General features: G+C 49.8%; 1 protein-coding gene across 4 annotated transcripts; it reads left to right on the top strand.

Annotated features, from left to right (window-relative positions):
* ITGA10 (integrin subunit alpha 10) lies at window positions 1-27,574 on the top strand (the record flags this gene model as incomplete). Of its 4 annotated transcripts, none has more annotated exons than XM_080692921.1 (30): window positions 1-61; window positions 2,391-2,502; window positions 3,878-3,987; window positions 4,167-4,258; window positions 4,433-4,547; window positions 6,617-6,744; window positions 6,897-7,045; window positions 9,377-9,527; window positions 10,403-10,568; window positions 10,700-10,773; window positions 11,243-11,387; window positions 11,707-11,855; window positions 12,072-12,215; window positions 12,341-12,544; window positions 13,810-13,940; window positions 15,168-15,334; window positions 15,426-15,568; window positions 16,162-16,275; window positions 16,446-16,531; window positions 17,213-17,354; window positions 17,497-17,589; window positions 17,711-17,787; window positions 18,291-18,380; window positions 18,750-18,834; window positions 19,004-19,117; window positions 21,199-21,279; window positions 21,518-21,631; window positions 26,094-26,189; window positions 27,113-27,226; window positions 27,509-27,574. In XM_080692921.1, the coding sequence occupies 30 exons, from the start codon at window positions 1-3 to the stop codon at window positions 27,572-27,574; spliced, it is 3,513 nt and encodes a 1,170-aa protein (XP_080549047.1). The 4 variants fall into 4 exon arrangements, with proteins under 4 accessions (XP_080549047.1, XP_080549048.1, XP_080549050.1 ...); XM_080692922.1 differs by having other exon boundaries at window positions 1-52; XM_080692924.1 differs by lacking the exons at window positions 2,391-2,502; window positions 3,878-3,987; window positions 4,167-4,258; window positions 4,433-4,547 and having other exon boundaries at window positions 1-52.
* Between the last annotated feature and the right edge of the window lie 345 nt (window positions 27,575-27,919).

The following is a 27,919-nucleotide window of genomic DNA, read 5'->3' on the forward strand; positions in this document are numbered from 1 at the left end:
ATGGAGGGCCTCCTCCTCCCTCACCTGTTCTTGCCCCTGATGTTCCTGACAGGTGAGGAAGGTTAACTTCTTGGTTTCTGGTGGGAGTGGAAGATAGGTGGATTGATTGGGATTGGGACCATTGGGGTTAAAATCATTGGGAGTTAGAGTAGGAGGTTAGTACTGAATCTATAGTTCATGTGTCTGCGCACAGTCAGTTCCCGCATGGCAGGGGGGGTGAGGCTGCCTAGGACCTGGCATGAAGTTTGTACCTCATTATCTAAAACCTCTGTCCTAAGCCCTGTGGGTGTGAGGAGACAGAAAAGAAACACGATGTGACCTTCCACGTGGCGAGTCTGCTTCTTGTTGTTATCTCCCTCCCTACTTCTCCCTACCCTTGGTAGCACCTGGGCTTGAGGCATAACTGCCTTACTGTGTGGTCAGAACTCTGAGTTTCTCTAGCCAATGGGCTACAGTTCCTGGCTATCCAGCCCTGCCAGTTTCCTGGATGCAGAAAGGCTCCCATACAAAACACCTCTCTGAAAGTAAGCACAGTTTCGGGTTGGAACTATAGCTATTGGTGGTGGTGGTGGTGGTCGTGGGAGCTTGAGGCAGGGTTGCTTGAAAAAGCAAGAAACAGTTGGGAAGAGAAATATGGGAGGGGCCAGAGGTCCGGAATTTTTCCTTGCCAGTGCCCTATAATCTTTGTTTCCTAAAATACCAGCTCTCTGATTTTAAGGGAATTGGGGTCAGAAGGAGAATCGAGGCAGGACAGGATTGGGGGACCACTGGAGGGGCCAGAGTTTGAGGGGACCAGGAAGGTGGGCAAGGGGCAGTTGGGAGACGGGGCGAGATGGAAATGAAGCAGACTGTGGGAAACTGGGGTGATGGGACCCTTGGCAAGGATGGATGGCTGTGTGTGTGGGCAGGCGCCCCACCCGCTTAATTACCACTGAGGTTTCCAGGGCTGGAGTCAACCAGAGACTTAGACGTTGGAGAAAAAGCGAGAGTGTGACCACGGCACTGTGGATCAAGAAGAGACGGGGAGAGCCGCAGACACACACTTGCTTTCCTTCTGAAGGGGTTTTTGGAAGGCCTGGTTATGCTGGGGTTGTAGACTGGCCCTCTCGCTCTTTTAGCCCTCATGGTTTTGAGAGGAGGATATGTAGGAGGAATGATGTGGAAAAGAGTAACTTGACCTTTCCAGACATGTCTGCGAATGAGATTTCAGGAGTAGGAATGGAAATTCAGCTGTGCATCGTCATGGCAGAGGGCCACAGGACCCAGACACAGGAAGGGATCATCTTGTTGGCGGCTCTGAGTCTATGACATTGACACAGTCTAGGAGAACTGATGAGGAAGAAGCAGGCAGAAGGGCTCAAATTTTAATTTTGCAGAAGGACTAGGGATTGAACCCAGGGGTGTTCTACCTCCAAGCTACAAGTCCAGTTATTTTTATATTTATTTATTTATTTGTTTGTTTTGTGATTGAACCCAAGGGCAGTCTACCTCTGAACTATACCCCCAACCCTTTATTTATTTATGTATTTTGTGGTACTGGGACTTGAACTCAGGGGCATTGGACCTCCCAGCTCACCCTCAACCCAGGTGTGTGTGTGTGTGTGTGTGTGTGTGTGTGTGTGTGTGTGTGTAGGTACTGGGGATAGAACCCAGGGGCATTCTACCTCTGGGCCACACCCTCAGCCCCCATTTTATATTTTATTTGGAAACAGGGTCTGGCTAAGTTGCTGAGAGCCTCACTAAACTGCTGAGGCTGGCCTCGAGCCTGCACGATCCTCCTGTCTCAGCCTCCCAAGTACTGGGATTACAAGCATGTGCCACCATGCTCAGCTCTATTTTTTATTTTGAAACAGGGTCTTGCTAAGTTGCTAAGGCTGATCTCAACCCTGTGATCCTCCTGTAGTCTCTCAAGTACTGAGATTGCAGGTGTGGATTACTATGACTAGAATATTATAAGCGTGCACCACCACCACATCAGCCAGGCATGGTGGTGCACACTTTCAATCCCAGTACTTGGGAGGCTAACACAAGAGGACCTCAGGTTCGAGACTAGCTTCAGCTGCTGGGAGGCCCTCAACAACTTGGTGAGACCCTGTTTCAAAATTAATAATAAAAAACAAGGCTGGGGGTATAGCTTGGAGGTAGAATGTCCCTGGGTTCAATCCCCAGGACTGCAAAAGAAAAAGAAAGAAAGAAACAGGCTCTCACTAAGTAGCTGAGAGCTTCAGTAAGCTGCTGAGGCTGGCTTTGAGCCTGTAAGGCCCCTCTCTGCCTCCCAAGTATTGGGATTACAAGCGTGCACCACCACACACATTTGCCTTGACATCTCTACCACTGCAGTCATTCATGGACTGACCATTTCACGCTAACCTTATGGTCCTGGCCCCCAGGTCCTGGCTCCCCCTTTAACCTGGATGTGCATCACCCACGCCTGTTTGCAGGGCCACCAGAAGCTGAATTTGGATACAGTGTCTTACAACATGTTGGAGGTGGACAGCGATGGTGAGAGGAAACCAGAGGGCCATGGGGTTTTCACACTGTGGTGCTGCTGACCGAGGAGAGGCAAAAGAGCTGGGCCTCTGAACGTGTGTGTGTGTGTGTGTGTGTGTGTGTGTGTGTGTGTGTGTGTGTTGCTGGGGAATGAACCCAGGGGCATTCTATCTCTGAGCTCACAGCCTTATTTATTTATTTATTTATTTATTTATTTATTTTTTATGTTGGTAGTGGGAATAGAACCCAGGGACCTTCTACCTCTGAGCTCCACTCCCAGATCTTTTTTTCATTCTTTATTTTTATTAATTTTTGGTGGTACTGGGGGTTGAACCCAGGGGCTTTTCTACCTCCAGGCTATACTCCTAGACCTATTTTATACTTTATTTGGAAACAGGGTCTCACTAAGTTGCTGAGAGCCTCACTAAGTAGCTGAGGCTGGCTTCGAACCTGTGTGATCCTCCTGTCTCAGCCTCCCAAGTGCAGGGATTAAAAGCGTGCGCCACCATGCCCGGCTTCATTCTTTATTTTGAAACAGGGTCTTACTAGGTTACCGAGGGCCTCACAAGTTGCTGAGGCTGGCCACAAACCTGCGATCCTTCCGTCTCAGCCTCCCAAGTACTGGGATTACAACCATGTGCCACCATGCCGGTTTACTTTTATGTGTGTGTGTGTGTGTGTGTGTGTGTGTGTGTGTGTGTGTGTGTGTTGTCCTAGGGATGGAACCTAGGGGCTTTCTACCTCCAAGCTACACCTCCAGACCTATTTTATACTTTATTTGGAAACAGGGTCTCACTAAGTTACTGAGAGCCGCACTAAGCTGCTGAGGCTGGTTCCATACCTTTGATCCTTCTGTCTCAGCCTCCTAAGTACTAGGATTACAAGCGTGCACCACTACGCCTGGCTTACTTTTATCTTTTTTTTTTTTTTTTGTGGGTCTGGGGATGGAACCCAGGGGTATTTGACCATCGAGCTACACCCCTGCCCTATTTTTTATTCTTTATTTTGAAACAGGGTCTCACTAAGTTGCAGAGGGCTTCACTAAGTAGCTGAGGCTGTCCGCTAAACCACGGTCCTCCAATCTCAGCCTCCCGAATGCTGGGATTACAAGCGTGCGCCACCACGCCTGGCTCTTATTTTTATCTTTTGAAGCAGGGTCTCACTAGGTTGCTGAGAGTCTCACTACTTGATGAGGCTGTCCTCGAACCTGTGCTAACTCCTGTCTCAGCCTCCCAAGTATTGGCATTACAAACATGCACCGCCACACCCTGCTCCCATCTGGTTTTTTTGGAGACTGGGGCTCTAGACTTGTGACCTGCAGTACTTTCCCTCTGGCCTGTGTGAAGGTCATGTTCACCCTATGCTTATATTCACTTTCTCTTTCCAGGATGCTGGTGGGCGCCCCCTGGGATGGGCCTTCAGGCGACAGGAGAGGGGACGTTTACCGCTGCCCTATAGGGGACCCCCACAACGCCCCATGTGCCAAGGGCCACTTGGGTAAGAGGGTGCCTGACCCTTCCCTTCTAATACCTGACTTTGATACCCTGAGTCGTGTTGACCCCTTAAGCATTAGTTTCTACAACCTCCATGACCCATAGGCTCCCTGTCCCCTTCTGAACTCAAGCACCCCATCTGTGACCCCTTGATCTCGTTCTTTTCCACTCCCTTCCAACCAGGTGACTACCCGCTGGGCAATTCATCTCATCCTGCTGTGAATATGCACCTGGGGATGTCTCTGCTGGAGACGGATGGTGATGGGGGGTTCATGGTGAGCAGAGGAGAAGGTCCCAAAGAGCACAGTGTGCTGAGGGAAACAGGTGGGGTGGGAGGGTGGAGGAGTTTAAAGCCCTAGGAAGCAAAGTGAGGGCATCCCAGGGAGTGGTCTCCATGGCGCCTGGGGCTGGGAGCATGTTCCAAGGGCGTCTTCTTCCCCCATCCCCAGGCCTGCGCCCCTCTCTGGTCTCGTGCCTGTGGCAGCTCTGTCTTCAGTTCAGGAATTTGTGCCCTGGTTGATGCTTCGTTCCGGCCGCAGGGAAGCCTGGCACCCACCGCCCAACGTGAGCCAGAGCACCAAGTCAACTAACTGAAGGACTTAGTTCCCAGGCAGGGGCGCTGGGTGGGATAAAGATGGGGCAAGACGGTATGGAGCCTGGCGGAGGGCTTGCATGGCTAGCCCTCATTGTTACCAAAAGCACCTGCAAAAGCTCCATGTTTCCTAAGAGATTAGAATCCGGATTTTGTACCAGAGCATCAAGATTTCATGATCTTGTCTAACCAATTTCAAACACCCAATGCATCCTGCACACCCTGGGCCTCGCTCAGCCAGAGATCCACCTCACCACTCTGTGTCAGCTTTGTTGTTGTTGTTGTTGTTGTTGTTTTTCAGGTATTGGGAATGGAACCCAGGGGCCTTCGACCTCCGAGCTACACCCCCAGTCCTAGTTTTACTCTTTATTTTGAAGCAGGGTCTCACTGAGTTGCAAAGGGCCTCACTAAGTAGCTGAGGCTGTCCTGAACCTCGATCCTCCAGTCTCAGCCTCCGGAATGCTGGGATTACAAGCGTGCGCCACCAGGCCCAGCTGTCATGTATTTTCACACCTTTATTTTTCTTTATTTAAAGTGCCTCTAAAAGCCGGGCGTGGTGGCGCACGCTTGTAATCCCAGCATTCGGGAGGCTGAGACCGGAGGACTGAGGTTCGTGGACAGTCTCAGCTACTTAGTGAGGCCCTTGGCAACTTAGTTAGACCCTGTTTCAAAATAAAGAATAAAAAATAGGGTGGGGGGGTAGCTTGCAGGTTGAATGCCCCTGGGTTCCATCCCCAGACCCGCAAAAATAAATAAATAAAATAATTAAAAAATAAAGTGCCTCTAAGAGCCAGGGATGGTGGTACACACCTCCAATACTTAGGATGCTGAGACAGGAGAATTGCAAGTTTGAGGGAAGCCTTAATAAGTAGTGAGACTCTCATCAACCTAGTGAGACCCTGTTTCAAAGTAAAAATAAAATAGAGCCAGGGGTGTAGCTCAGACTATAATGTCCTTAAGTTCCATCCTCAGCAACACACACACACACACACACACACACACACACACACACACCAAAAACCCTTCTCATTCGCTCCCTCTTTTGATTCTCCACCATTGGAATCAACCCTCTGGGGCTGGAGATGTAGCTCAGTGTTAAAGCCTGTGCTGAGCAGAGAGAGTCCTGGGTTCGGTTCCCAACAGTGTGTGTGATGGGGGTGTTCTCTTCATTCTCCCATAGTGTGGTAGATTTCTACCCAATATTTACTGACTTATTTTTGTTTTTTCTTTTCTTTTGTGCTAGGGATTGAACCCAGAGGCATTCTACCTCCAAGGTCCACCTCCAGCCTAATTTTTTAAAAAATGATAATGGTGATTAAACTCAGGGGCATTCTGCCTTGAAGTTACACCCCTAGCTCTATTTTTTTATTCTTTATTTTGCAAGTTGCAGAGGGCCTCACTAAATAGCTAAGGTTGACTGAGAAACTGCAATCCTCCTGTCTCAGCCTTCCAAGTACTGGGATTACGAGCATGGCCACCATGCCCAGCTCAAGTTTTTTTTTTCTTATTTGGTGGTACTGGGGTTCCTGGAAGCCCTTCTACCTCTGGGCTACACCCCCAGACCTTTTTTTTTTTTTGGAAACAGGGTCTCTTAAGCCAGCGCGGCTGGCTTTGAATCTACGCAATCCTCCTGTCTCCACCTCCCAAGCGCTGGGATTACAAGCGTGCGCCACCATGCCCAGCCCTTTTTTTTCTTATTTGGAAACAGGGTCTTACTAGGTGGCTGAGAACATCACTAAGTTGCTAAGGGTGGCTTTGAACCTGCAAGCTTCCTGTCTCAGTCTCCCAAGTACTGGGATTCTAAGCGTGTGCCACCACACCTGGCTTTACTTCCTTCTTTGTGTAGTAAATTGTATACATGCCCACCTTCGTTTTACTCATTTCTACGCTTGCCCACGGCTTGGCACAGTATTTCCCTTGCATGTCAGAAGTGCTTGATAAATGTTTGAATTGAAGGTGTCCTCCTGTGACCTCTTCCCTTGTTGACCCCAACCCAGAATCCTCCCGTCTCTTTTTCCCACCACCCTCCCCCTCCTCCCAGGCTGCCCCACGTACATGGATGTCGTCATTGTCCTGGACGGCTCCAACAGCATCTACCCCTGGTCTGAAGTTCAGACTTTCCTACGGAGGCTGGTAGGGAGGCTGTTTATTGATCCAGAGCAGATCCAGGTAAGAGAAGGCAATATGGAGGCCTGGAAGGGGAGAGACGAGTGTGAGGTGGTGTCTTCAGTGGTATCAGGTGTTTACCTCCCTCTCCCTTCCTTTCCTCTCCCCATCCTCCTCCCTCACACCTTCCACTCGGGCGCATACTTTGCTCTCAGGTGGGGCTGGTGCAGTACGGAGAGAGCCCTGTCCATGAGTGGTCCCTGGGAGATTTCCGCACCAAGGAAGAAGTGGTGAGAGCTGCCAGGAACCTCAGCCGGCGGGAGGGCCGAGAAACGAAGACCGCCCAAGCCATAATGGTGGCCTGGTGAGGCACCGAGGCAGCAGGAGGCTGGAGTGCAGAGGGTGGAGGGTTTGCAGTAGAGTGTGCTCATCCCAAGATGCCTTGCATGCTTGGCTTTCCCTGCATACTGGTGGCACATGGAGGGAGCCTAAGTTGGCTGTCATTTCCCCTCTGCCCCAGCTGCATTTCTATTTATTTATTTATTTATTTATTTATTTATTTATTTATTATTTTGTGGTACTGGGGATGGAACCCAGGGGCATTCTTCCTCCGAGCTACGCCCCCAGCCCCATTTTTTATTTTTTATTTTGAAACAGGATCTAACTGAGTTGCAAAGGGCGTCATTAAATAGCTGATGCTGACCATGAACCGCGATCCTCTGGTCTCAGCCTCCCAGATGCTGGGATTACAAGCGTGCGCCCCCACGCCTGGCTTATTTATTTATTTTTGTGTGTGTGTGTATGTGTGTGTGTTGCTGGGGATTGAACCCAGGGGCATTCTACCTCTATGCTACACCCCCAGCCCTATTTTATTTTTTATTTGGAAACAGGGTCTTGCTAAGTTGTTGAGAGCCTTGCTAAATTCCTGAGACTGGCCTTGAAACTGCAATCCTTCTGCCTCAGCCTCCCAAGCTCTGGGGTCACAGGAGTGCGGCGCCACGCCTGCGCCATGTCTGTTCTTCATCTCTGCACACAGAGCCCTGTCTTTCTCCATCCCTCCGTGCATACTTTGATCCTGGACCTCAGGTTCTTCCTCATTCATATCCTAGTCTTCTTTCCAAACATGATTCAAAACTCGTCTCTGGAAAGACTTCCCTGATTTGACCATTCTCCTCTATTATACTTTCCCTTAATATTTAGCTCCCCAAATATAGTATTTGTTGAATAAATTCTGTGCTTATTGGTTCTAATGATAAACTAATCTATACATTCTGTGGCATTCAAACAGTTGAGCTCTAAATCTATGTCTCCATTTTATTTTATTTTTATTTTATTTGTGGTACTGGAGGTGGAACCCAGGAGCTTTTATACCTCCCGGCTATACTCCCAGACCTATTTTATATTTTATTTGGAAACAGGGTCTCACTAGGTTGCTGAGAGCCTCGCTAAGTAGCTGAGGCTGGCTTCGAACCTGTGCGATCCTCCTGTCTCAGCCTCCCAAGCGCTGGGATTACAAGCGTGCGCCACCACGCCTGGCCCTTTGTCTCCATTTTAAACACTGTTAGGAAATGGCCTAAAAGGAAAGATATCAATCTCAGTAAACTGATGATAGTGTTAAATCCTGTATAAGTTGGGCATGGTGGTAAAGGCCTGTAATTCCAGTACTTGAGAGGCTGAGACAGGAGGATTGCAGATTCAAGGCCAGCCCCAGCAATTTAGTAAAACACTTATCAATTTAGCAAGACATTATTTAAAAATAAGAACAAAATTTTTTATTATTTATTAATTATTATTATTATTATTTTTTGGTGGTACTGGGGGAGGAACCCAGAGGCTTTCTACCTCCAGGCTATACTCCCAGACCTTTTTTATATTTTATTTGGGAACAGGGTCTCACTAAGTTGCTGAAAGCCTCACTACATAGCTGAGGCTGGCTTCGAACCCTTGTGATCCTCCTGTCTCAGCCTCCCAAGCACAGGGATTACAAGCGTGCACCACCACGCCCGGCCTAGAACAAAATTTTTTAAAGGACTAGGGGTATAGATCAGAAATAGAATACCCCTCAGTTCAATCCTGGTACAAAACAAACAAAACAAACAACAACAACAACAACAAAAAACCCAGCTGGGTGTGGTGGCACACACTTATAATACCAGTACTTAGGAGGCTGAGACAGGAGGACAGCAGGTTCAAGGTCACCCTCAGCTACTTAGGCCCTCCACAACTTAGTGAGACCCTGTTTCAACATAAAGAATAAGAGTGAGCGTGTGGTGGTGCACGCTTGTAATCGCAGCATTTGGGAGGCTGAGACAGGAGGATCCAGGTTCATAGCCAGCCTTGGCTACTTAGTGAGGTCCTCTGTAACTTAATGAGACCCTGTTTCAAAATAAAGAATAAAAAATAGGACTGGGGGTGTAGCTCTAAGGTAGAATGTCCCTGGGTTCCATCCCTGGTATCGTAAAAAATAACGAAAGAAGGAAGGAAGGAAGGAAGGAAGGAAGGAAGGAAGGATAGATAGGGCTGGGGGTGTAGCCGAGAGGTAGAATACCCCTGGGTTCAATTGCTAGTTCTGCAAAAAACACCCCCCAAAAAACTCAAAAACCACAACCGTGTGTGTGTGTGTGTGTGTGTGTGTGTGTGTGTGTGTGTGTGTTTATACATCTGACCATACCTCATTCTTTTCTCCTCTTCTCAGCACAGAAGGGTTCAGTCAGTCCCGGGGCGGCCGGCCAGAGGCTGCCAGGCTCCTGGTGGTTGTCACAGACGGAGAATCACATGATGGAGAGGAGCTTCCTGCGGCACTGCAGGCCTGTGAGGCCGGGAGGGTGACGCGCTACGGCATTGCGGTGAGAGATGACTCTGGATCTAGAGGGTCTGGCAGGGGAAGACTTTGAGGACTGGGAAGTTGAAGAGAATGGGAATAGAAGCCAGGCGTGGCGGTGCACACTTGTAATCCCAGGATTCAGGAGGCTGAAACAGGGGAATCACAGGTTCAAGGACAGCCTCAGCAAGTAGTGAGATTCTCAAGCTAGCAAGACTCTGTTTCCAAATAAGAAATAAAATTGGGCTGGGGGTGTACCTCAAAGGTAGAATGCCTCTGGATTCAATTCCTAATACACTAAAAATTGAGAAAAAAAATAGGAATAATAAAGTTGGTATGGCGGTGCATGCCTGTAAATCCCAGGATTTGGGAGGCTGAGACAGGAGGACCGCAGGTTCGAGGCCCTCCACAACTCAGTGAGACCCTGTCTCAAAATATAAATAAAAGCTGGGCATGGTGGCGCACGCTTGTAATCCCCGCACTTGGGAGGCTGAGACGGGGATCGCACAGGTTCGAAGCCAGCCTCAGCTACTGAGTGAGGCTGTCAGCATCTTAGTGAGACCCTGTTTTCAAATAAAATAGAAAATAGGTCTGGGAGTATAGCCCGGACGTAGAAAGCCCCTGGGCTCCACCCTCAGTACCACACACACACACAAATAAATTAATTAATTAATTAATTAATTAATAAAAAACAAATAGGGCTAGAGGTGTAGCTTAGAGGAAGAATGCTCCTGGGTTCAATTCCCAGTAACACACACACACACACACACACACACACACACACACACACACAATATTAAGTACATCCTCGGCTTCAGCCATGTTTCCCTTCCTTCCCCGGGCTGGCTCTGTTCCGTGTCAGCACTGCTAGCAGACCCCGTCTGGATCTCTTGACCGCAGGTCCTGGGTCACTACCTCCGGCGGCAGCGAGACCCCAGCTCCTTCCTCTGGGAAATCCGAAGCATCGCCAGCGATCCCGATGAGCGGTTCTTCTTCAATGTCACAGATGAGGCTGCGCTCACCGACATCGTGGATGCTCTGGGAGACCGCATTTTTGGCCTCGAGGGTAACCATGACCCTGGAGAAATGAAGGGAAGGGTGGGAATTCTAGGTGTGAGCTGGGGTCAGAGTGAGTTCAGTAGGTCAGAGGGAGACATGCTTCCCCTGATACTGCTTCGCTCTTTTCTCATGTCCCAGGGTCCCACGGAGAAAATGAAAGCTCCTTTGGGCTGGAAATGTCTCAGATTGGCTTCTCCGCTCATCGGCTAAAGGTTGGACAGACTCTGAGCCCTTCCTGACTCTCTCCACCCTCTGACTTGGACAACTTCGACCCCAGGGCCTTTGCAGATTCCTCCATTTTATTTTATTTTATTTTACTTTATTTTTGGTGCTAGGAATTGAACTCAGGGGCATTCTACCTCTGAGCTACACCCCCAACCCTATTTTATTTTTTTTTATTTGAAAACTTGCTAAGTTACGGAGGGCCTCACTACGTTGCTGAGGCTGGCTGCAAACCTGCCCACCTCCTGTCTCAGCCTCCCAAGTGCTGGGATTACAGGTGTGCACCACCATGCCAGGTTTGCAGATTCCTCCTTTAGGCAAACTCCATGCTGACCTCCCAGGCCTTTCTAACAGACCTCAGCACACCCTCAGTCAATGGTGACCACCTCGCTCCCGGGGAGGCTTTTCTCCTTATTTCGTGCTGTGTTCTCCATGACCCTGCCTGCTTCTGCCCCACAGGACGGGATTCTCTTTGGGATGGTGGGGGCCTATGACTGGGGGGGCTCCGTGCTGTGGCTTGAGGGTGATCACCGCCTGTTCCCCTCTCGGATGGCCCTGGAAGATGAGTTTCCCCCAGCACTGCAGAACCACGCGGCCTACCTGGGTGAGTAGTACGGAGCTGCAGAGGGCCGCCTCCCTGTGAGGGACAGAAGGCCACCCTCCCCCCGCAGTCTCTCACTGATCTATGGCTCCCTTGGGGCTCCTCAGTGCTTTTGGGGGACCCCTCTTCTGACCCCATCTTCCTTTCCCTTTTACTCCTGATTCCTTTTTGGGAGGTGCTAGGGATTGAGCCCGGGGTGTTCTACCTGCAGGCCGCGCCCCCAGCCCCTTTTTATTTGGAGACAGGGCCTGGCTAAGTTGCCAAGGCTGGCCTCACCTCCTAAGTGCAGGCATGTGCCACCCCATTCTTTACCCACTTCCAGGTTACTCGGTTTCCTCCATGCTTCTGCGGGCTGGACGCCGCCTCTTTCTTTCTGGGGCTCCAAGGTTTCAACATCGAGGAAAAGTCATCGCCTTCCAGCTTAAGAAAGATGGGGCTGTGCGAGTCGCTCACAGCCTCTTGGGGGAGCAGGTAGGGTACCAAGCGCTGGGTGGGACGCGGAGTCCCCAGGGACTCCCAGGCTGAGGGGGAGGAGTGAGCAGGAGCCAGAGAGAGGCCAGAAAAGTTTGCACCGAATTGTGGTCAGCAGAGCCTGTCAGGGATGTGATGGGCAGGCTGGTGAGTGTGTCCCGCCGAGTCCCCTTGCCCACAGTCACCTTCTCTCTTCTCTGGGGTCATCATTGCCAGATTGGCTCCTACTTTGGCAGTGAGCTGTGCCCACTGGACACAGATAGGGACGGCGTGACGGATGTCTTACTTGTGGCTGCCCCCATGTTCCTGGGGCCCCAGAACAAGGAGACGGGACGTGTGTATGTGTATCTGGTGGGCCAGGTGAGACTTGCTGGGACCCCCTAGAACTTGTCAGGGGGTGGAGGGAAGGGACATAGATGTGGGTGCTTGCTAAGAGACTGGGGCTCCCGAGTCAGCGTCCTCTGTCTCCTCCTTGCACCTGCTAGCAGTCTTTGCTGACATTCCAAGGAGTGCTCCAGCCAGATCCTCCCCAGGATGCTCGGTTTGGCTTTGCCATGGGTGCTCTTCCTGATCTGAACCAAGATGGCTTTGCTGATGTGGCCGTGGGAGCACCTCTGGAGGACGGACACCGGGGAGCACTATACTTGTATCATGGAACCCAGAGCGGAGTCAGGCCCCATCCTGCCCAGGTGAGGAGTGTCCAGATAGAGCAGGGCACAGTGTTAAGAAAGGGAGGGGAGAGCCGGGCGTGGTGGCGCACGCTTGTAATCCCAGCATTTGGGAGGCTGAGACCTGAGGATCGCGGTTCGCAGACAGCCTCAGCTACTTAGTGAGGCCCTCTGCAACTCAGTGAGACCCTGTTTCAAAATAAAGAATAAAGAATTGGGCAGGGGGTGTAGCTTGGAGGTCAAATGCCTCTGGGTTCCATCCCCAGATTTTAAAAAAAAGAAAAGAAAAGAAAAGAAAAGAAAGAAAGGGAAGGAAGCCAAGTATGGCAGTGCATGCCGGTAATCCTAGTATCTGGGAGGCTGAGACAGGAGGCTCGCAGGTTCAAGACTGCCTCAATAGCTTAGTGAGACTCTCAGCAATCTAGCAAGACCCTGTTTCAAAACAAAAAATAGAGATGAGTGGGGTGTAGCTTGGAGGTAGAATACCTCTGGGTTCGATCCCCAGTACCACAAAAAATAAATAAATGGAAAAATAAATAAATAAATAAAAACAAGGAAAAGTATGCTCTTGGCTTATCCATGGTCTTCTTGGTTTGAGACACAAGCCGAACAAGTGCTTTCATTAGCAGGCAAGAAAGAGAGGTGGTAGGGAGAAGGTTGCTGAAGAAGGGACTCCTGAACCCAGGCAAGTTTTTCTTATTCCCTTGCCTGATGGGGGTATTAGAAAAAACCTGAGTGAGGCAGGGCATGGTGGCGCACATACTTGGGAGGCTGAGACAGGAGGATCGCACAGGTTCGAAGCCAGCCTCAGCTACTTAGTGAGGCTCTCAGCAACTTAGTGAGACCCTGTTTCCAAATAAAATAGAAAATAGAAATAGGTCTGGGAGTATAGCCCAGAGGTAAAAGACCCCTGGGTTTCATACTTAGCACCACACACACGAAAGAAGGAAAGAAAGAAAGAAAGAAAGAAAGAAAGAAAGAAAGAAAGAAAGAGAAAAGGAAAGAGAAAAGAAAAGAAAAGCCTGAGCCAGGTGTGGTGGCATACATCTGTAACCTCTATACTTGGGAGGCTGAGACAGGAGGATCATAGGCTCTTGGCTAGACTCAGCAACTTAATGAGACTGTTTCAAAAATAAAAAATAAAATAGAACTTGGGGTGTAGCCCAGAGGTAGAATGCCCCTGGGTTCAATCCCAGTCAGACACACACACACACACACACACACACACACACACACACACACACACGCCTGGCAGTCCTGCATCAGCCTCCCTTTCTCCCTCTCAGCGGATTGCGGCTACCTCCATGCCACAGGCCCTCAGCTACTTTGGCCGAAGTGTGGATGGCCGGCTGGACCTGGATGGAGATGACTTGGTAGATGTGGCTGTGGGTGCCCAGGGGGCAGCCGTCCTGCTGAGGTGAGGAGTCCCAGCCCAGGTAGCAGTGGGCAGCACAGCACAGGTGTTAAGAGCAAGGGCTTGGCCGGGTGTGGTGGCCCGGGTCTGTAATCCCAGTACTTGGGAGGCTGAGACAAGAGGATTGCTGGTTTGAGGCTAGCCTCAGTGATTTAGCAGGTCCCGTAGCAACTTAGTCAGACTCTGTTTTAAAAATAAAAATTAGCCGGGCGTGGTGTCACACGCTTGTAATCCCCGCGCCTGGGAGGCGGAGACAGGAGGATCGCGCAGGTTCGAAGCCAGCCTCATCTGGCTTAAGAGACCCTGTTTCCAAATAAAATATAAAGTAGGTCTGGGAGTGTATCCTGGAGGTAGAAGGCCCCTGGGTTCCATCCTCAGTACCACCAAAAATAAAATAAAATTAAATTAAATTTAAATTAAAAAATAGAGCTAAGGCTGTAGCTCAGAGGCAAAATAAATGTCCCTGGATCCGACCCCCAGAATCCTTGCCCCCCTAAATAGCAAGGGCTTTGTGGTCACTGGCTCGATCTGTGTGTCCTGGTCACTTGATCCCGTTGTTTTTGTCTTGTTTGTTTGGGTGGCACTGGAGACTGATTCCAGGGGCCATGTACCTCCAAGCTACACCCTAGCCCTTTTGATCTTTTATTTTGAGCCAGGGTCTCACTAAGTTGCTGAGGCTGGCCTCAGCCCTGTGATCCTTCTGCCTCATCTTCCAGGTACTGGAATCACAGTTGCCCACCAACATGCCCAGCTCATTCCTGGTTTCCAGAAGGAAAACACTAATAGCACCCACCTTGTAGGTCTATTGTAAGGACCACACAGGGTCACCCATGTACAGGTTTTCATTCAAGTCGAGTGTGGTGTCTAACACCTGTAATCCCAGTACTTGGGAGACGGACACAGGAGGATCACAGGATCAAGAACAGCCTCCGCAACTTAACAAGGCTCTCGGCAACCTAGCGAGAACCTGTTTCAATATCTGGGTTCTGACCCCAGTACAAAACAAAAAAACAAACAAAAAAAAACACCAAAAAAAAAAGAACAGGTTTTGACACAGTGCTTCTTGAATTGAGCCTATCATCTGACCTGTGTGCGGGGTTCAGGGAAGGGCATCACGTGTGCCTTCCAGCCCCTCATTCTTTGTTTGGGCCGCGGGCAGGTCAACACTGAGGTAGCACCTCCCTGAGGACTTGCCTCCTGCCGCTAGGATTTCTCTCCCGCTGTTCGCAGCTCCAGGCCCATTGTCCACGTGGCCCCATCCCTGGACGTCACCCCCCCTGCCATCAGCGTGGTCCAGAGGGACTGTAAGCGGCGAGGCCAGGAGGCAGCCTGCCTGACCGCAGCCCTTTGCTTCCGAGTGACCTCCCGCACCCCGGGGCGCTGGGCCCCCCACTTCTGTGAGTGACGAGAGTGTCTGGGAGGCCGCCCCAGCCCGCGCGGCCTCGGTCTCCACACTCCTGTCCACCCTCGCTCTTGCCTCCCGTTCAGACCTGCGGCTCACAGCATCGCTGGACGACTGGATGGCTGGGCCCCGGGCGGCATTTGATGGCTCTGGCCAGAGGCTGGCCCCTCGGCAGCTCCAGCTCAGCGCGGGCAATGTCACCTGTGAGCAGCTGCGCTTCCACGTGCTGGTGAGGAAGGGACGGGAGCAGCTTTGCCTGGGCTGGAGGCCAGGGGAAGGCTGGGCCGGAGGGCGATTTCAACTGGAGCAGCCAGAGCCAAGCTAGGAACGCAAGGCAGTTCAGGCTCTGGGGTCAGGCTGAGCTGCGTGTGAGTCCTAGCGCTGCCGTTTACAACCACCAACTCTGCCAGTCAACCTCAAAGTCTTGGTTTTCTTGTCTGCAAGCGGTGATGATAATTATATTGCCAGGCATGATGGTGCATGCCTGTAATCTCAGTGCTTGGGAGGCTGGGACAGGAGAATCTTAAGTTCAAGGCCACCCTCAGCAATTTAGCAAGGTCCCCAGCAATTCAGGGAGACCTTGTTTCAAAATAAGGACTGAGGTGTAGCTTGAAGGTAGAACACTCCTAGGTTCAAGCCCCCCAAAATAATAATAGTATCACACAATGATGGTGGTGATGTTATCATGGGCGTTGTAGAAGGATGCAGTTTAATGATATCGATGAGGCCTTGGGGCCGTGCTCCACAGCTAGCAGTGCTGCCAGGGCCTGGGTTGTACCCTGACTCTGGCTCCCCAGGATCCTCGGCTCTGGTTTCCCTCAGGACACATCAGATTATCTTCGGCCGGTGGCCTTGACTGTGACCTTTGCCTTGGACAACACCACAAAGCCAGGGCCTGTGCTGGAGGAAGGTTCCCCCACCTCCATCGGAAAGCTGGTGAGCAGTGGAGCCCTGCCTGTCCCTGGGTCCCGGCACTGGGGGGCTTGGACCCTGGTGAGATCTGACCTAGGCCCCTCTAATCAGTCTCTCCCCTCTTCTCTCTTTCCCCCAGCTCCAATCCTTCCTCCCTGCCTTCCTGGCATCTCAGGCCCTTCTCTCTCTTCCAGGTCCCCTTCTCCAAAGACTGTGGCCCTGACAATGAATGTGTCACAGACCTGGTGCTTCAAGCTAATATGGACATCAAAGGCTCCAGGTTGGACGGACACTGGCAAGCCAGGGTGACCTGAGAGGGACCAGAAGGGACTTTCAGATAACAACAGTGATGCTGCGAGGCGTGGTAGCGCACACCTGTAATTCCAGTACTTGGGAGGCTGAGACAGAAGGATATCACGTCCAAGGCCCGCCTCAGCAATTTAGTTAGACCTTGTTTTTTTGTTGTTTTTGTTTGTTTGTTTGTTTGTTTTGCGGTATTGGGGATGGAACCCAGGAGCATTGCATGTCTGGGCTACACCCCCAATCCTACTTTTTAGTCTTTTTATTTTGTTTGTTTGTTTGTTTATTTATTTATTTATTTTGCGGGTCTGGGAATGAAACCCAGGGGCATTCGAACTCCAAGCTACAACCCCTGCCCTATTTTTTATTCTTTATTTTGAAACCGGGTCTCACTGAGTTGCAGAGGGCCTCATTAAGTAGCTGAGGCTATCTGCAAACTGCATTCCTCTGCCTCTTGAATGCTGGGATTATAAGCGTGCGCCACCATGCCCCACTAAACCTTGTTTCAAAATAAAAAGTAAAATAGGGCTAGGGATGTGGGGATGTCGCTCAGAGTTAGAACCACTGGGTTCAAACCTCAATACTCAATACCAAAAAAAAAAAAAAAAAGACACTTTTGCTATTTCTTCAACTCCTGTCTCTCCCTTATCCACACTCCCAGGAAGGCCCCATTCGTGGTTCGAGGTGGCCGGCGAAAAGTGCTGGTATCAGCAACTCTGGAGAACAGGAAGGAAAATGCTTACAACACCAGCCTAAGCCTGCGCTTCTCTAGAAACCTCCACCTGGCCAGCCTCACTATTCAGGTGCCCTTGGAGGGGGACAGAAGTTGGGGTGTTAGCTGGGGCTGCGAGGCTCTTTCCAGGAAGGCTTGGTGTGTAAGAGGCCAGGGGTGGAGAGCAGCAGCCGCTTCAGCTCTAGCCTGCACCCCCATTCCTCTGCCCTCAGAGGGACAGCCCGCTGAAGGTGGAATGCGCAGCCCCTTCCCCTAATGCCCGGCTCTGCAGTGTGGGGCACCCTGTTTTCCAGACTGGAGCCAAGGTGAGTTAGGGCCAAGGGTGCGGAAGGGGCTCCAGGGAGCAGGGGCCTGGATTTCTGTGGCCTGGGAGTTGGGGCTCCCCTGCCTCCATGCTTGTTTAGGACCTCGTGTCCCCTCCCCCAGGTGACCTTTGTGCTGGAGTTTGAGTTTAGCTGCTCTTTCCTCCTGAGCCAGGTGTGGGTGAGGCTGACTACCAGCAGGTGAGAACAAGGGCGCTTCTGCCCAGCCTTTTCTACTGGGTCTTGACTAGAGGGCTGGGAGAAGAATCATGTCGATTTTCTAGAAGAGCAGGTGTGGTGGGGAGTGTCCGTAATCTCAGTACTTAGGAGGCTGAAATGGGAGGATCGCAGGTTCAAGGACAGCCTCAGCAACCTAGCGAGACTCAGCAATACATTATAATAAGCCAAGTGTGGTGGTGCACACCTGTGATCCCGGTACTTGGGAGACTGAGACAGGTGGAGCGTAGGTTTGAGCCTCAGCAACTTAGCAAAGCCCTGTTTCCAAATAAAAAATAAAAGAGGGTTGGTGGTGTAGCTCGGAGAATGCCCCAGGTTCAATCCCCAGTACCACAAAAACAAACAGACAAAACCACACAACAACGAAACAAAAAATTCAAAGGGCTGGGGGTGTAGCAGGAAGGTAGACTGCACCTGGAGGTCTGAGGAGAAATTGGGCTGTGAGCCTCTGTCCCCTGACCCCACAGCAGCAGCCTGGAAAGGAAGGAGACCCTTCAAGACAACTCGGCTCAGATCTCCGCCCACATCCGCTATGAGCCTCACCTCCTGTTCTCTAGGTATGCCCCAGCTCCGGACAACCCATCACATTGTCTCTTCCTCTCCTTCCATGTGCGTCACTGTCCCAGAACACAAACTTTGCGGCTACTCAATCTTTCTGTCCTCGCTCCCACTCCTGAGGAGCCTTCTCTAAGCCTCCCACTATCCTAGGCAGGAGGCTTTGCGCTGGCGCTGGGCTCAGGGGATCTGGGATGTGGTCATAAAGTTTGAATCGAGCCTGTCATGCTCTCTTTCTTTCCTTAACATCTAACTCCTCTCTCTATCCATGTGCTGGCCACGGCATCCCCAAACCCCCTGTGTGCTGATCGTGTGACCCTGTGTGTGTGGCATGGCTGTGACTTGTACCTCCTGACTTGGTGTCCACACAGTGAGTCCACCCTGCACCGCTATGAGGTTCACCCCTACCGGCCCCTCCAAGTGGGTCCTGGCCCTGAATTCAAAACTACCCTGAGGGTGAGAAGCTGGAGGGGTCTTACCATGGCAGGGGCGGGGTTGGGAGAACGATAGGGTGTGGGACGAGGAAAAGAGCATCTTTTGGATTTCAGCGGTACCCAGGGTGAAGGGGGAGATGAGGAAGGACCTTCTGCGTCCCATGTCTTCCCATTTCCAATCCTCCGCTCAGGTTCAGAACCTCGGCTGCTATGTGGTCAGCGGCCTCATCATCTCAGCCCTCCTTCCAGCCGTAGCCCACGGGGGCAATTATTTCCTGTCGCTGTCTCAAGTCATCACTAACAACGTGAGTCTGGGTTGCAGTGCGTGGAACCCTGCTGTCTTGAGCAGTGGACTCCCCGAAGCTGGGCATCCCACCACCTGCCTCTGTGCTGGCCCACTGCTCTCAGACCTCCTCTTCCTGGAGGGCCTTTCTTTTACATGTATGGTTTCTCTGGGAAGGAAGAGATAGATTATACATAGAAGGACCTTTTTTTGTGGCAATGGACATTGAACCCAGGGGCATTCTACTTCCTATCTATACCTCCAGCCCTATTTTATTTTATTTACTTTTTTAAATCTTTTGCAGAAGCCGGGCGTGGTGGTGCACACTTGTAATCCCGGTGCTTGGGAGGCTGAGACAGGAGGATCGCACAGGTTTGAAGCCAGCCTCAGCTAATTAGTGAGGCTCTCAGCAACTCAGTGAGACCCTGTTTCCAAATAAAATATAAAATGGGTCTGGGAGTATAGCCCGGAGGTAGAAAGCCTCTGGGTTCCACCCCCAGTACCACCAAAATAAAATAAAATAAAATAAAATAAAATAAAATAAAATAAAATAAAATATTTTGCAGTACTGGGGATGGAACCCAGGGGCATTCTATCTCTGAGCTACACCCCAGCCCTATTTATTTATTTATTTATTTATTTATTTATTTATTTATTTATTGGTGGTACTGGGGTTCCTGGAAGCCATTCTACCTCTGGGCTACACTCCCAGACCTATTTTTTTATATTTTTATTTGGAAACAGGGTCTCTTAAGCCAACGAGGCTGGCTTCGAACCTGTGCGATCCTCCTGTCTCCACCTCCCAAGCGCGGGGATTACAAGCGTGCGCCACCACACCCGGCCCCAGCTCTATTTTTTTTATTCTTTGTTTTGAAACAGGGTCTCACTGAGTTTTAAAGGGTCTCACTAAGTAGTAGCTGAGGCTGTCTGTGAACCACGATCCTCCTGTCTTAGTTTCCCAAATGCTGGAATTACAAGCGTGTGCCACCATGCCTGACCTCCTATATTATTTTTACTTGGAAATACAGTCTTGCTAGGTTGATAAGAGTCTCACTACTTGCTGAGGCTGTCTTTGAACCTGTGATCCTCCTTGTCTCAGCCTCTCAAGTACTAGGATTACAGGTGTGCGCCACCACGCCCAGCTCTAGAAAGATCATTAAAAGTGTGGGTAGTGCTGGGCATGGTGGTGAACATCTTCAATTTTAGTTCTTGGGAGGCTAAGACAAGAGGATCGCAGGTTCAAGACCAGCCTTGGCAACTTAGCAAGACCTTTGTGTGTGTGTATGTGTGTGATACTGAGATTTGAACCCAGAGGCATTCTACCTCCGAACTACACCACCAGCCAAATTTTCTTTTTTTGAAACAGGATCTCACTACATTGATGAGAGTCTTACTTCTTATTGAGGCTGTCCTCAAACCTGCGATCCTCCTGTCTCAGCCTCTCAAGTACTAGGATTACAAGTGTGTACCATCACTCTCAGCTTAGCAAGACCTTTCTTTTTTTTTTTTTGTGGTGGTACTGGGGTTCCTGGAAGCCCTTCTACCTATGGGCTACACTCCCAGACCTATTTTATACTTTTTATTTGGAAACAGGGTCTCTTAAACCAGCGCGGCTGGCTTCGAACCTGCGCGATCCTCCTGTCTCCGCCTCCCAAGCGCGGGGATTACAAGCGTGTGCCACCACGCCCGGCTAGCAAGAACTTTTTTCAAAATAAACATTAAACAGGACAGCTGAGCATGGTGGCACACGCTTGTAATCCCAGAATTTGAGAGGATAAGACAGGAAGATCGTGGTCTGTAGACAGCCTCAGCTACTTAGGCCCTTTGCAACTCAATGAGACCCTGTTTCAAAATAAAGAATAAAAAATTGGGCTGGGGATGTAGCTTGGAGGTCGAATGCCCCTGGGTTCCATTCCAGTACCACAAAATGAATGAATGAATGAATGAACGAATGAATGACTAGGGCTGGAGGTGCTGCTTCGAGGTACAATGTGCCTGAGATCAATCCTCATTACCCTCCTCCAAAAAAAAAAAAAAAAAAAGAGCATGGGTAGTGTGCTTCTGTTCCCGCAGCAGCAGGGTCTCAACTGGCTCTCCCTCCAGGCCAGCTGCACAGTGCAGAACCTGACCGAGCCCCCGGGACCCCCTGTGCATCCGGAGGAGCTTCAGCACACGAGCCGGCTGGTATGAATCACTAGAGGACCCAGAGCGGGAAGCCGGGAGCTGGCGGCTTGGTGATGGGAGGGGCGAAGGGGAAGCGCCTGGGAGGCGGGGCCTCGGCCTGGTGATGGGAGGGGCGGGGCGAAGGGGAAGCGCCTGGGAGGCGGGGCCTCGGCCTGGTGATGGGAGGGGCGGGGCGAAGGGGAAGCGCCTGGGAGGCGGGGCCTCGCCTCCAGGTCCTGACAGGTCTCTCTCTCGGTAGAATGGGAGCAATGCTTGGTGTCAGGTCGTGAGCTGCCACCTTGGGCCGCTGGCAAAGGGGACGGAGGTCTCTGTTGGACTACTGAGGCTGATTCATAATGAATTTTTCCGGAGGGTAAATTTTTTTTTTTTTTTTACTTCTCACCTTCTGTTTTCATCTGGAACGTTCATATAGGTTTTAGAAGTAGACAGACCCATGTTTCAAGTTTTAGTAGCTATTTAACTATGAGCAAGTTATTTCATCTCGCTAAACTTCTTTTGCTCAATCTTCAAAATGGGAAAGATAAGCCGGGCGTGGTGGCGCACGCTTGTAATCCCCGCGCTTGGGAGGCGGAGACAGGAGGATCGCGCAGGTTCGGAGCCAGCCGCGCGCGCTGGCTTAGGAGACCCTGTTTCCAAAATGAAAATGTAAAAATAGGTCTGGGAGTGTAGCCCGGAGGTAGAAGGGCTTCCGGGAACCCCAGTACCACCAAAAAAAAAAAAAACCTGTTTCTTTGAGTTTTTGTAAAGAATGCGTACTGAGGTGGACATATGGGAAATACTCAATAGAACCTAGTTATTATCCTTTTACTTTTCTTACTGCTGTATTAATAATCAGTTAAAATTCTGGGTGCAGTGGCATATGCCTGTAATCTCAGTACTTGGGAGGCTGAGGCAGAGGAATTCAGGTTCAAGAACAGCCTCATTCAATAATTTAGCTTCTCTTTCTCTCTCCCCTTCCCTCCCTTTCTTTCTTTCTTTCTTTCTTTCTTTCTTTTTTTGTGTGTGGTATTGGAGATGGAACCCATGGCACTTCTACTTCTAGACTACACCCCCAGATCTATTTAATTTTTATTTGGAAACGGGCTGGCTAAGTTGCTGATAGCCTCACTAAGTGGCTGAGGCTAGCTTGGAACTTGCGACCTTCCTATCTTAGCCTCCCAAGTACGAGGATTATAGGTGTGTGCCCTTATGCCTGGCTTAACCTTTTTCAAAATAAGAAAGCCAGTCATGGTGGCACACACCTATAATCTTAGTACCAAGACAGGAGGATCATAGGTTTTAAGCCAGCCTCAGCCACTGAGACCCTGTTTTCACCAGGCATGGTAGAGCATATGTAAAATAAACAGAAGTATCATGGGTTCACGGCTATCCTCAGCTGCTTAGCGAGGCCCTCCACAACTTAGTGAGCCCTATTTCAAAATAAAGAATTAAAAATAGGACTGGGAGTGCCTGGCGTGGTGGTGCACACTTGTAATCCCCACACTTGGGAGGCAGAGACAGGAGGATCGCACAGGTTCGAAGCCAGTCATGATGGCTTAAGAGACTCTGTTTCCACATAAAAAAGTATAAAAATAGGTCTGGGGGTGTAGCCTGTGGGAGTGTAGCCGGAGGTAGAAGGGCTTCCAGAAACCCTAGTACCACCAAAAAAAATAGGACTGGGAGTGTAGCTTGGAGGTAGAAGGTCCCTGTGTTCAATCCCCAGTATTGAAAAAAAAAAATTAAATAAAACAGGAATGGGGGTATAGCTCAGAAGCAGAATGGTCCTGGGTTTAATCCCCAGTCTAAGGAAATAAGTAAGTAAGTAAATAAATAAATAAATAAATAGGGCTGGAGTTTTAGCTTAGTAGTAGTGTGTTCCTGGGTTTGACACCCTCCCAATAATTAAATCAAGTAACAATCACAGGATATCTGAATTTAATTAGTTAATAATCCATCAAGTGCTTGTGATATGAAAGATTCCATATTAGCATCATATCTAATTCATTATAGGTATTACTCAATTTTTATTAAATGAATGAATGAAATATTGCTGGTACATGTAGGATTTGTATCGGGACGGTGGGATGTACATTGTATAGTTGAAGCCAGGCATGCGGTATATGCCTGTAATCCCAGTGCTTAGGGGGTTGAGACAGGAAGATCGCAAGTTTAAGACCAGCCTCAGAAACTTAGCGAGGCCCTCAGCAACTTATCAAGATCTTGTTTCAAAATTAAACAAAATAAGTCTTAGGTATAGCTCAGACGCAGACAGCTCCTGGGTTCAACCCTCAGTACTCCCCCCCCAAAAAAAATTGTGTAGATGAGAATGATCTGAATGATGAAAGGTCTCTGAAGCTAGGGAGATTATTTGAACTTAATACGGTGGGCGGTCAGAAGTCAGTGTGAGTTCCTGAGCACAGTGACATTAATTATAAGTGGCTACTTAGCACTAGGTGTTTATACTGTATATTCCCACTTACCACCTACTTTGCGTAACACCAGATCCTGGGGATGTAGGCATATATTTTAGGGATAAGTCTAACAAACCACCCTTCTCCCAGTCTAGTTTTCTCTTTATCTTTCTTTGGTATCTTTTCACCCTTTTGACAAAAGGGTTTTTTTTGTTTTTTGTTTTTTTGGTGGTACTGAAGGTGGAACCCTGAGGCTTTCTACCTCCAGGCTATACTCCCAGACCCATTTTATATTTTATTTGGAAACAGGGTCTCACTAAGTTGCTGAGAGCCTCACTCAGTAGCTGAGGCTGGCTTCGAACCTGCGCGATCCTCCTGTCTCAGCCTCCCAAGTGCAGGGATTACAAGCGTGCGCCATCACGCCCGGCATTGACAAAAGTTTTTTAAGAAACCTCTACATACTTGGCACCATGCCAGGACTAGGCCCTGGGGCCATAAAGGCCAGTAAGATGCAGATCTTAACCTCAAGGATCTGATAGTTCAGTGGCAAAGACACATGAGTAATCGCCGGCTCAGTGAGGCTCAGGGGCATGGTACTGGCCTCAGCTCAGCCCTGGTGAGGGCCCTCCTGGCTGCATCACAGCACGGCGGGGCACATTGTACATCTTGTCTCTCTCCCTCTTAGAAAGCCACCAGGATTCGATCATGGGGGCTCCATTCTGATGATTTTAGTCCTAACCATATCTCAAAGGCCCCAACTAAACACCATAGTTGGATAAAGTCTCCACCCCCTTAATAATATCTCACAACAGTGATTACATTTGAACACATGAAAGCTCAGGGGACATTTAAAACAATCCATAGTTACATAGATAGTGAGTTACAGGGAAAGATTTCCCTAATTCCCAGAGGATAAACCTCAGTGTAATAGAGAGAGATTAGCTAAATGAAAGGGGAGTGGAATACATTTCAGGTAAACAACACATTTAAAGCTCCGGAGGCAGGCCAGGTGTGGTGGTGCACTGGTGGTGCACGCTTGTAATCCCAGGACTTGAGAGGCTGAGACAGAAGGATCACAGGTTCCTGGCCTGCCTTAGCAATTTAGTAATAACCTCTGTAATTTAGCAAGACCCTATTTCAAACTTTTTAAAAATAAATAAAATAGAGCTTGAAGTGTAGCTCAGAGGTAGAATGCCCCTGGGTTCAATCCTCAATACCATAAAATAAATAAATAACATAATGAAAATAAATAACAATATACTATGGTACATGCCTGTAATCCCAGTGCTTTTGCAAGGCTGAGACAGGAGTATCATAGGTTCCAGGCCAGTCTCAGCAACTTAGTGAGACTGTTTCAAAAAATAAATAAATAAAGCTGGGCGTTGTGGTGCACACTTGTAATCCAGTTCTTGGGAGGTTGAGACAGGAGGATCTGGGTTCCCTGCGAGCCTCAGCTACTTAGTGAGGCCCTCTGCAACTTAGTGAGACCCTGTTTCAAAATAAAAAAATAAAAAATCAGAAGCTGGGCGTGGTGGCACACGCTTGTAATCCCAGCATTTGGGAGGCTGAGACTGGAGGATCGCCATTCGCAGACAGCCTCAGCTACTTAGTGAGGCCCTCCGCAACTTAGTGAGACCCTGTTTCAAAATAAAGAATTAAAAAAAAAATAGGGCAGGGAATGTAGCTTAGAGGTCAAATGCCCCCTGGGTTTCATCCCAGACCCACAAAAAAAAAAAAAAAAAATTGGGCTGGGAGTGTAGCTCAGAGGTAGAATGTCCCTGGGTTCAATCTCTAGTACCGAAAAAATAAAAAATAATAAAATAGGGCCGGGCGTGGTGGCGCACACTTGTAATCCCTGTACTTGGGAGGCGGAGACAGGAGGATCATGCTGGTTCGAAGCCAGCCGCACTGGTGTAAGAGACCCTGTTTCAAAAATTAAAATAGGGAGCCAGGCGTGGTGGCACATGCTTGTAATCCCCGCGCTTGGGAGGCAGAGACAGGAGGATCGCGCAGGTTCAAGGCCAGCTGCGTGCGCTGGCTTAGGAGACCCTGTTTCCAAATAAAAATATAAAATAGGTCTGGGAGTGTAGCCCGGAGGTAGAAGGGCTTCCAGGAACCCCAGCACCACCCCAAAATAATAATAATAATAATAATAATTATTATTATTATTATTATTTTTTAAAAGGGCTGGGACGCAGCTCCAAGGTGGAAGGCCCCTGGGTTCAATCTCCAGTGCAAAAATAAATAAAAACCCAGAGGCTTTGCATCTGTTGCCTTCCTCGCTCTCCCATTGGTCCTCAACCTCTTCTGGTCTCAGGGGCCCTAGAAGCTGGCCACTGAGCTCCAGCTTTGCTCTTGGGGCCCCGCAGTCTCATCGCCTGGTGATGCTCACCATCAATGTCTTCCTATCCCCTTGTTCCACAGGCCAGGTTCAAGTCTCTGACCGTGGTCAGCACCTTCGAGCTGGGAACGGAGAAGGACAGTGTCCTACAGCTGCCAGAAGCCCCCCGCTGGAGCGAGGTGGGCCGAGAGCTAGGACAGGAGTGTTGATAGGTGGGGTAAGGGTGCCTGCACAAAGGCAGCCGACCAGCTGAGTGGGAAGTGACAGGGAGAGTGGCAGGGCTCCACTGCCTCCCTTCCTGCCTCGGCTCTCTCCTCTGAGTAGAAATGGTTGATCCCAGCTAGGTGTGGTTGTGTACACTTGTAATCCCTGTACTGGAGAGGCTGCTACAGGAGGATCTCAGGTTCAAGGACAGCCTCAGCAAGTAGTGAATAAATAAATTAAAATAAAATTGGACTGGGAGTGTAGCTCAGAGGTAGAATGTCCTTGGGTTCAGTCAATCCCCAGTACCACAAAAAAAAAAAAAAAAAAAGGAAGAAAGAAAGAAAGAAAAGAAACAATTGATTGTAACCAGGCCTGGTTGTGCACACCTATAATCCCGGTATTTGGGAGGCTGATATAGGAGGATCACAGGTTCAAGACTACCTTCAGAAATTTACTAAGGTCCCTCAGCAACTCAGCAAGATTCTGTTTCAAAATAAATAAATAAAGCTGGGGGGTGGTGGCACATACCTGTAATCCCAGTACTTGGGAGGCTGAGACAGGAGGATCACAGTTTCAAGGACAGCCTCAGCAAGTGAGACTTTCAACAACCTAGTGAAATCCTGTCTCAAAATAAAAATTAAATAGAACTGAGGATGTAGCTCAGAGGGAGAATGTCCCTGGGTTTGATCCCCAGTACCAAAATAAAAAAAAAGAAAGAAAGAAAGAAAGAAGGGAAGAAAGCAAAAAAGGAAGGAAGGAAGGAAAAGAGAAGAAAACTAGGGCTGGGGGTATAGCCTAGAAGTAGAAAACCTCTGGGTTCAACCTCCAGTACCAAAAATAAAACTAAAACAAAAAATGGAACGAAACCCCAACAACAGCAACAACTGTTCTTGCGCAGAGCCTGCTGGAGGTGGTTCAGACCCGCCCGGCGCTCATCTCCCTGTGGGTCCTCCTGGGCAGCGCCCTGGGAGGGCTGCTCCTGCTGGCCCTCCTTGTCTTCTGTCTGTGGAAGGTGAGCAGTGCATGCGGGAGTGAGGGGCACGGCGCCCACGAGCTGACGGGCCCTGGGTGTAATTGGGATTTGCGCCGGCGGCTGGTCAGCTGTGGGTGCGATGCCCAGATCTCCTTCACTGTTCTCCCCGATCCTTGGTTGAATAAGTTAAGCCAATTAAAACAAAATTAAATTCCGCTTTTGGAAGCAGAACAAAAGTGAAGGCCTCAGATATGTGCCAGGGCCATTGGCGAGGTCTCCCGTCAGGGCATTTGGCGATGGTTCTTATCTCTTCCTCTGCAGCTTGGCTTCTTTGCCCGGAAGAAAATCCCCCAGGAAGAAAAAAGAGAAGAGATGTTGGCGCAGTGAGTGTAGAATGTGGCTCTAGAAAGTTCTCCTGGCAGCTTCTTCAAGAGACTTGCATCAGAGCAGAGGCTCGGAGGGGACAGGAAGATGCCTCTGGGCTGTTTCCCCAGACCTGCAGCCTCACTCGACTTGAGTCCTGGGGGACACTGCTGGCAGGAGATGAGGCCTTACCTCAGAGGGAGAGGCTGGCGCCGAAGCCAGCGCGGCTCCTACCCACTGCTCCCTCCACCGCCCCCTCCTGGATCCACAGTCGACACTGGGGTCTTTGTTTGGGGCTCTTCCATCGCCCCTCCACAGGAATCAAAGGAATTTTTTACCTAGGTCCCTCTACTTTCAGATCCCCTCACT

This window comes from Muscardinus avellanarius (assembly GCF_963383645.1).
Source record: "Muscardinus avellanarius genome assembly, chromosome: 3".
Taxonomy (NCBI): Eukaryota; Metazoa; Chordata; class Mammalia; order Rodentia; family Gliridae; genus Muscardinus; species Muscardinus avellanarius.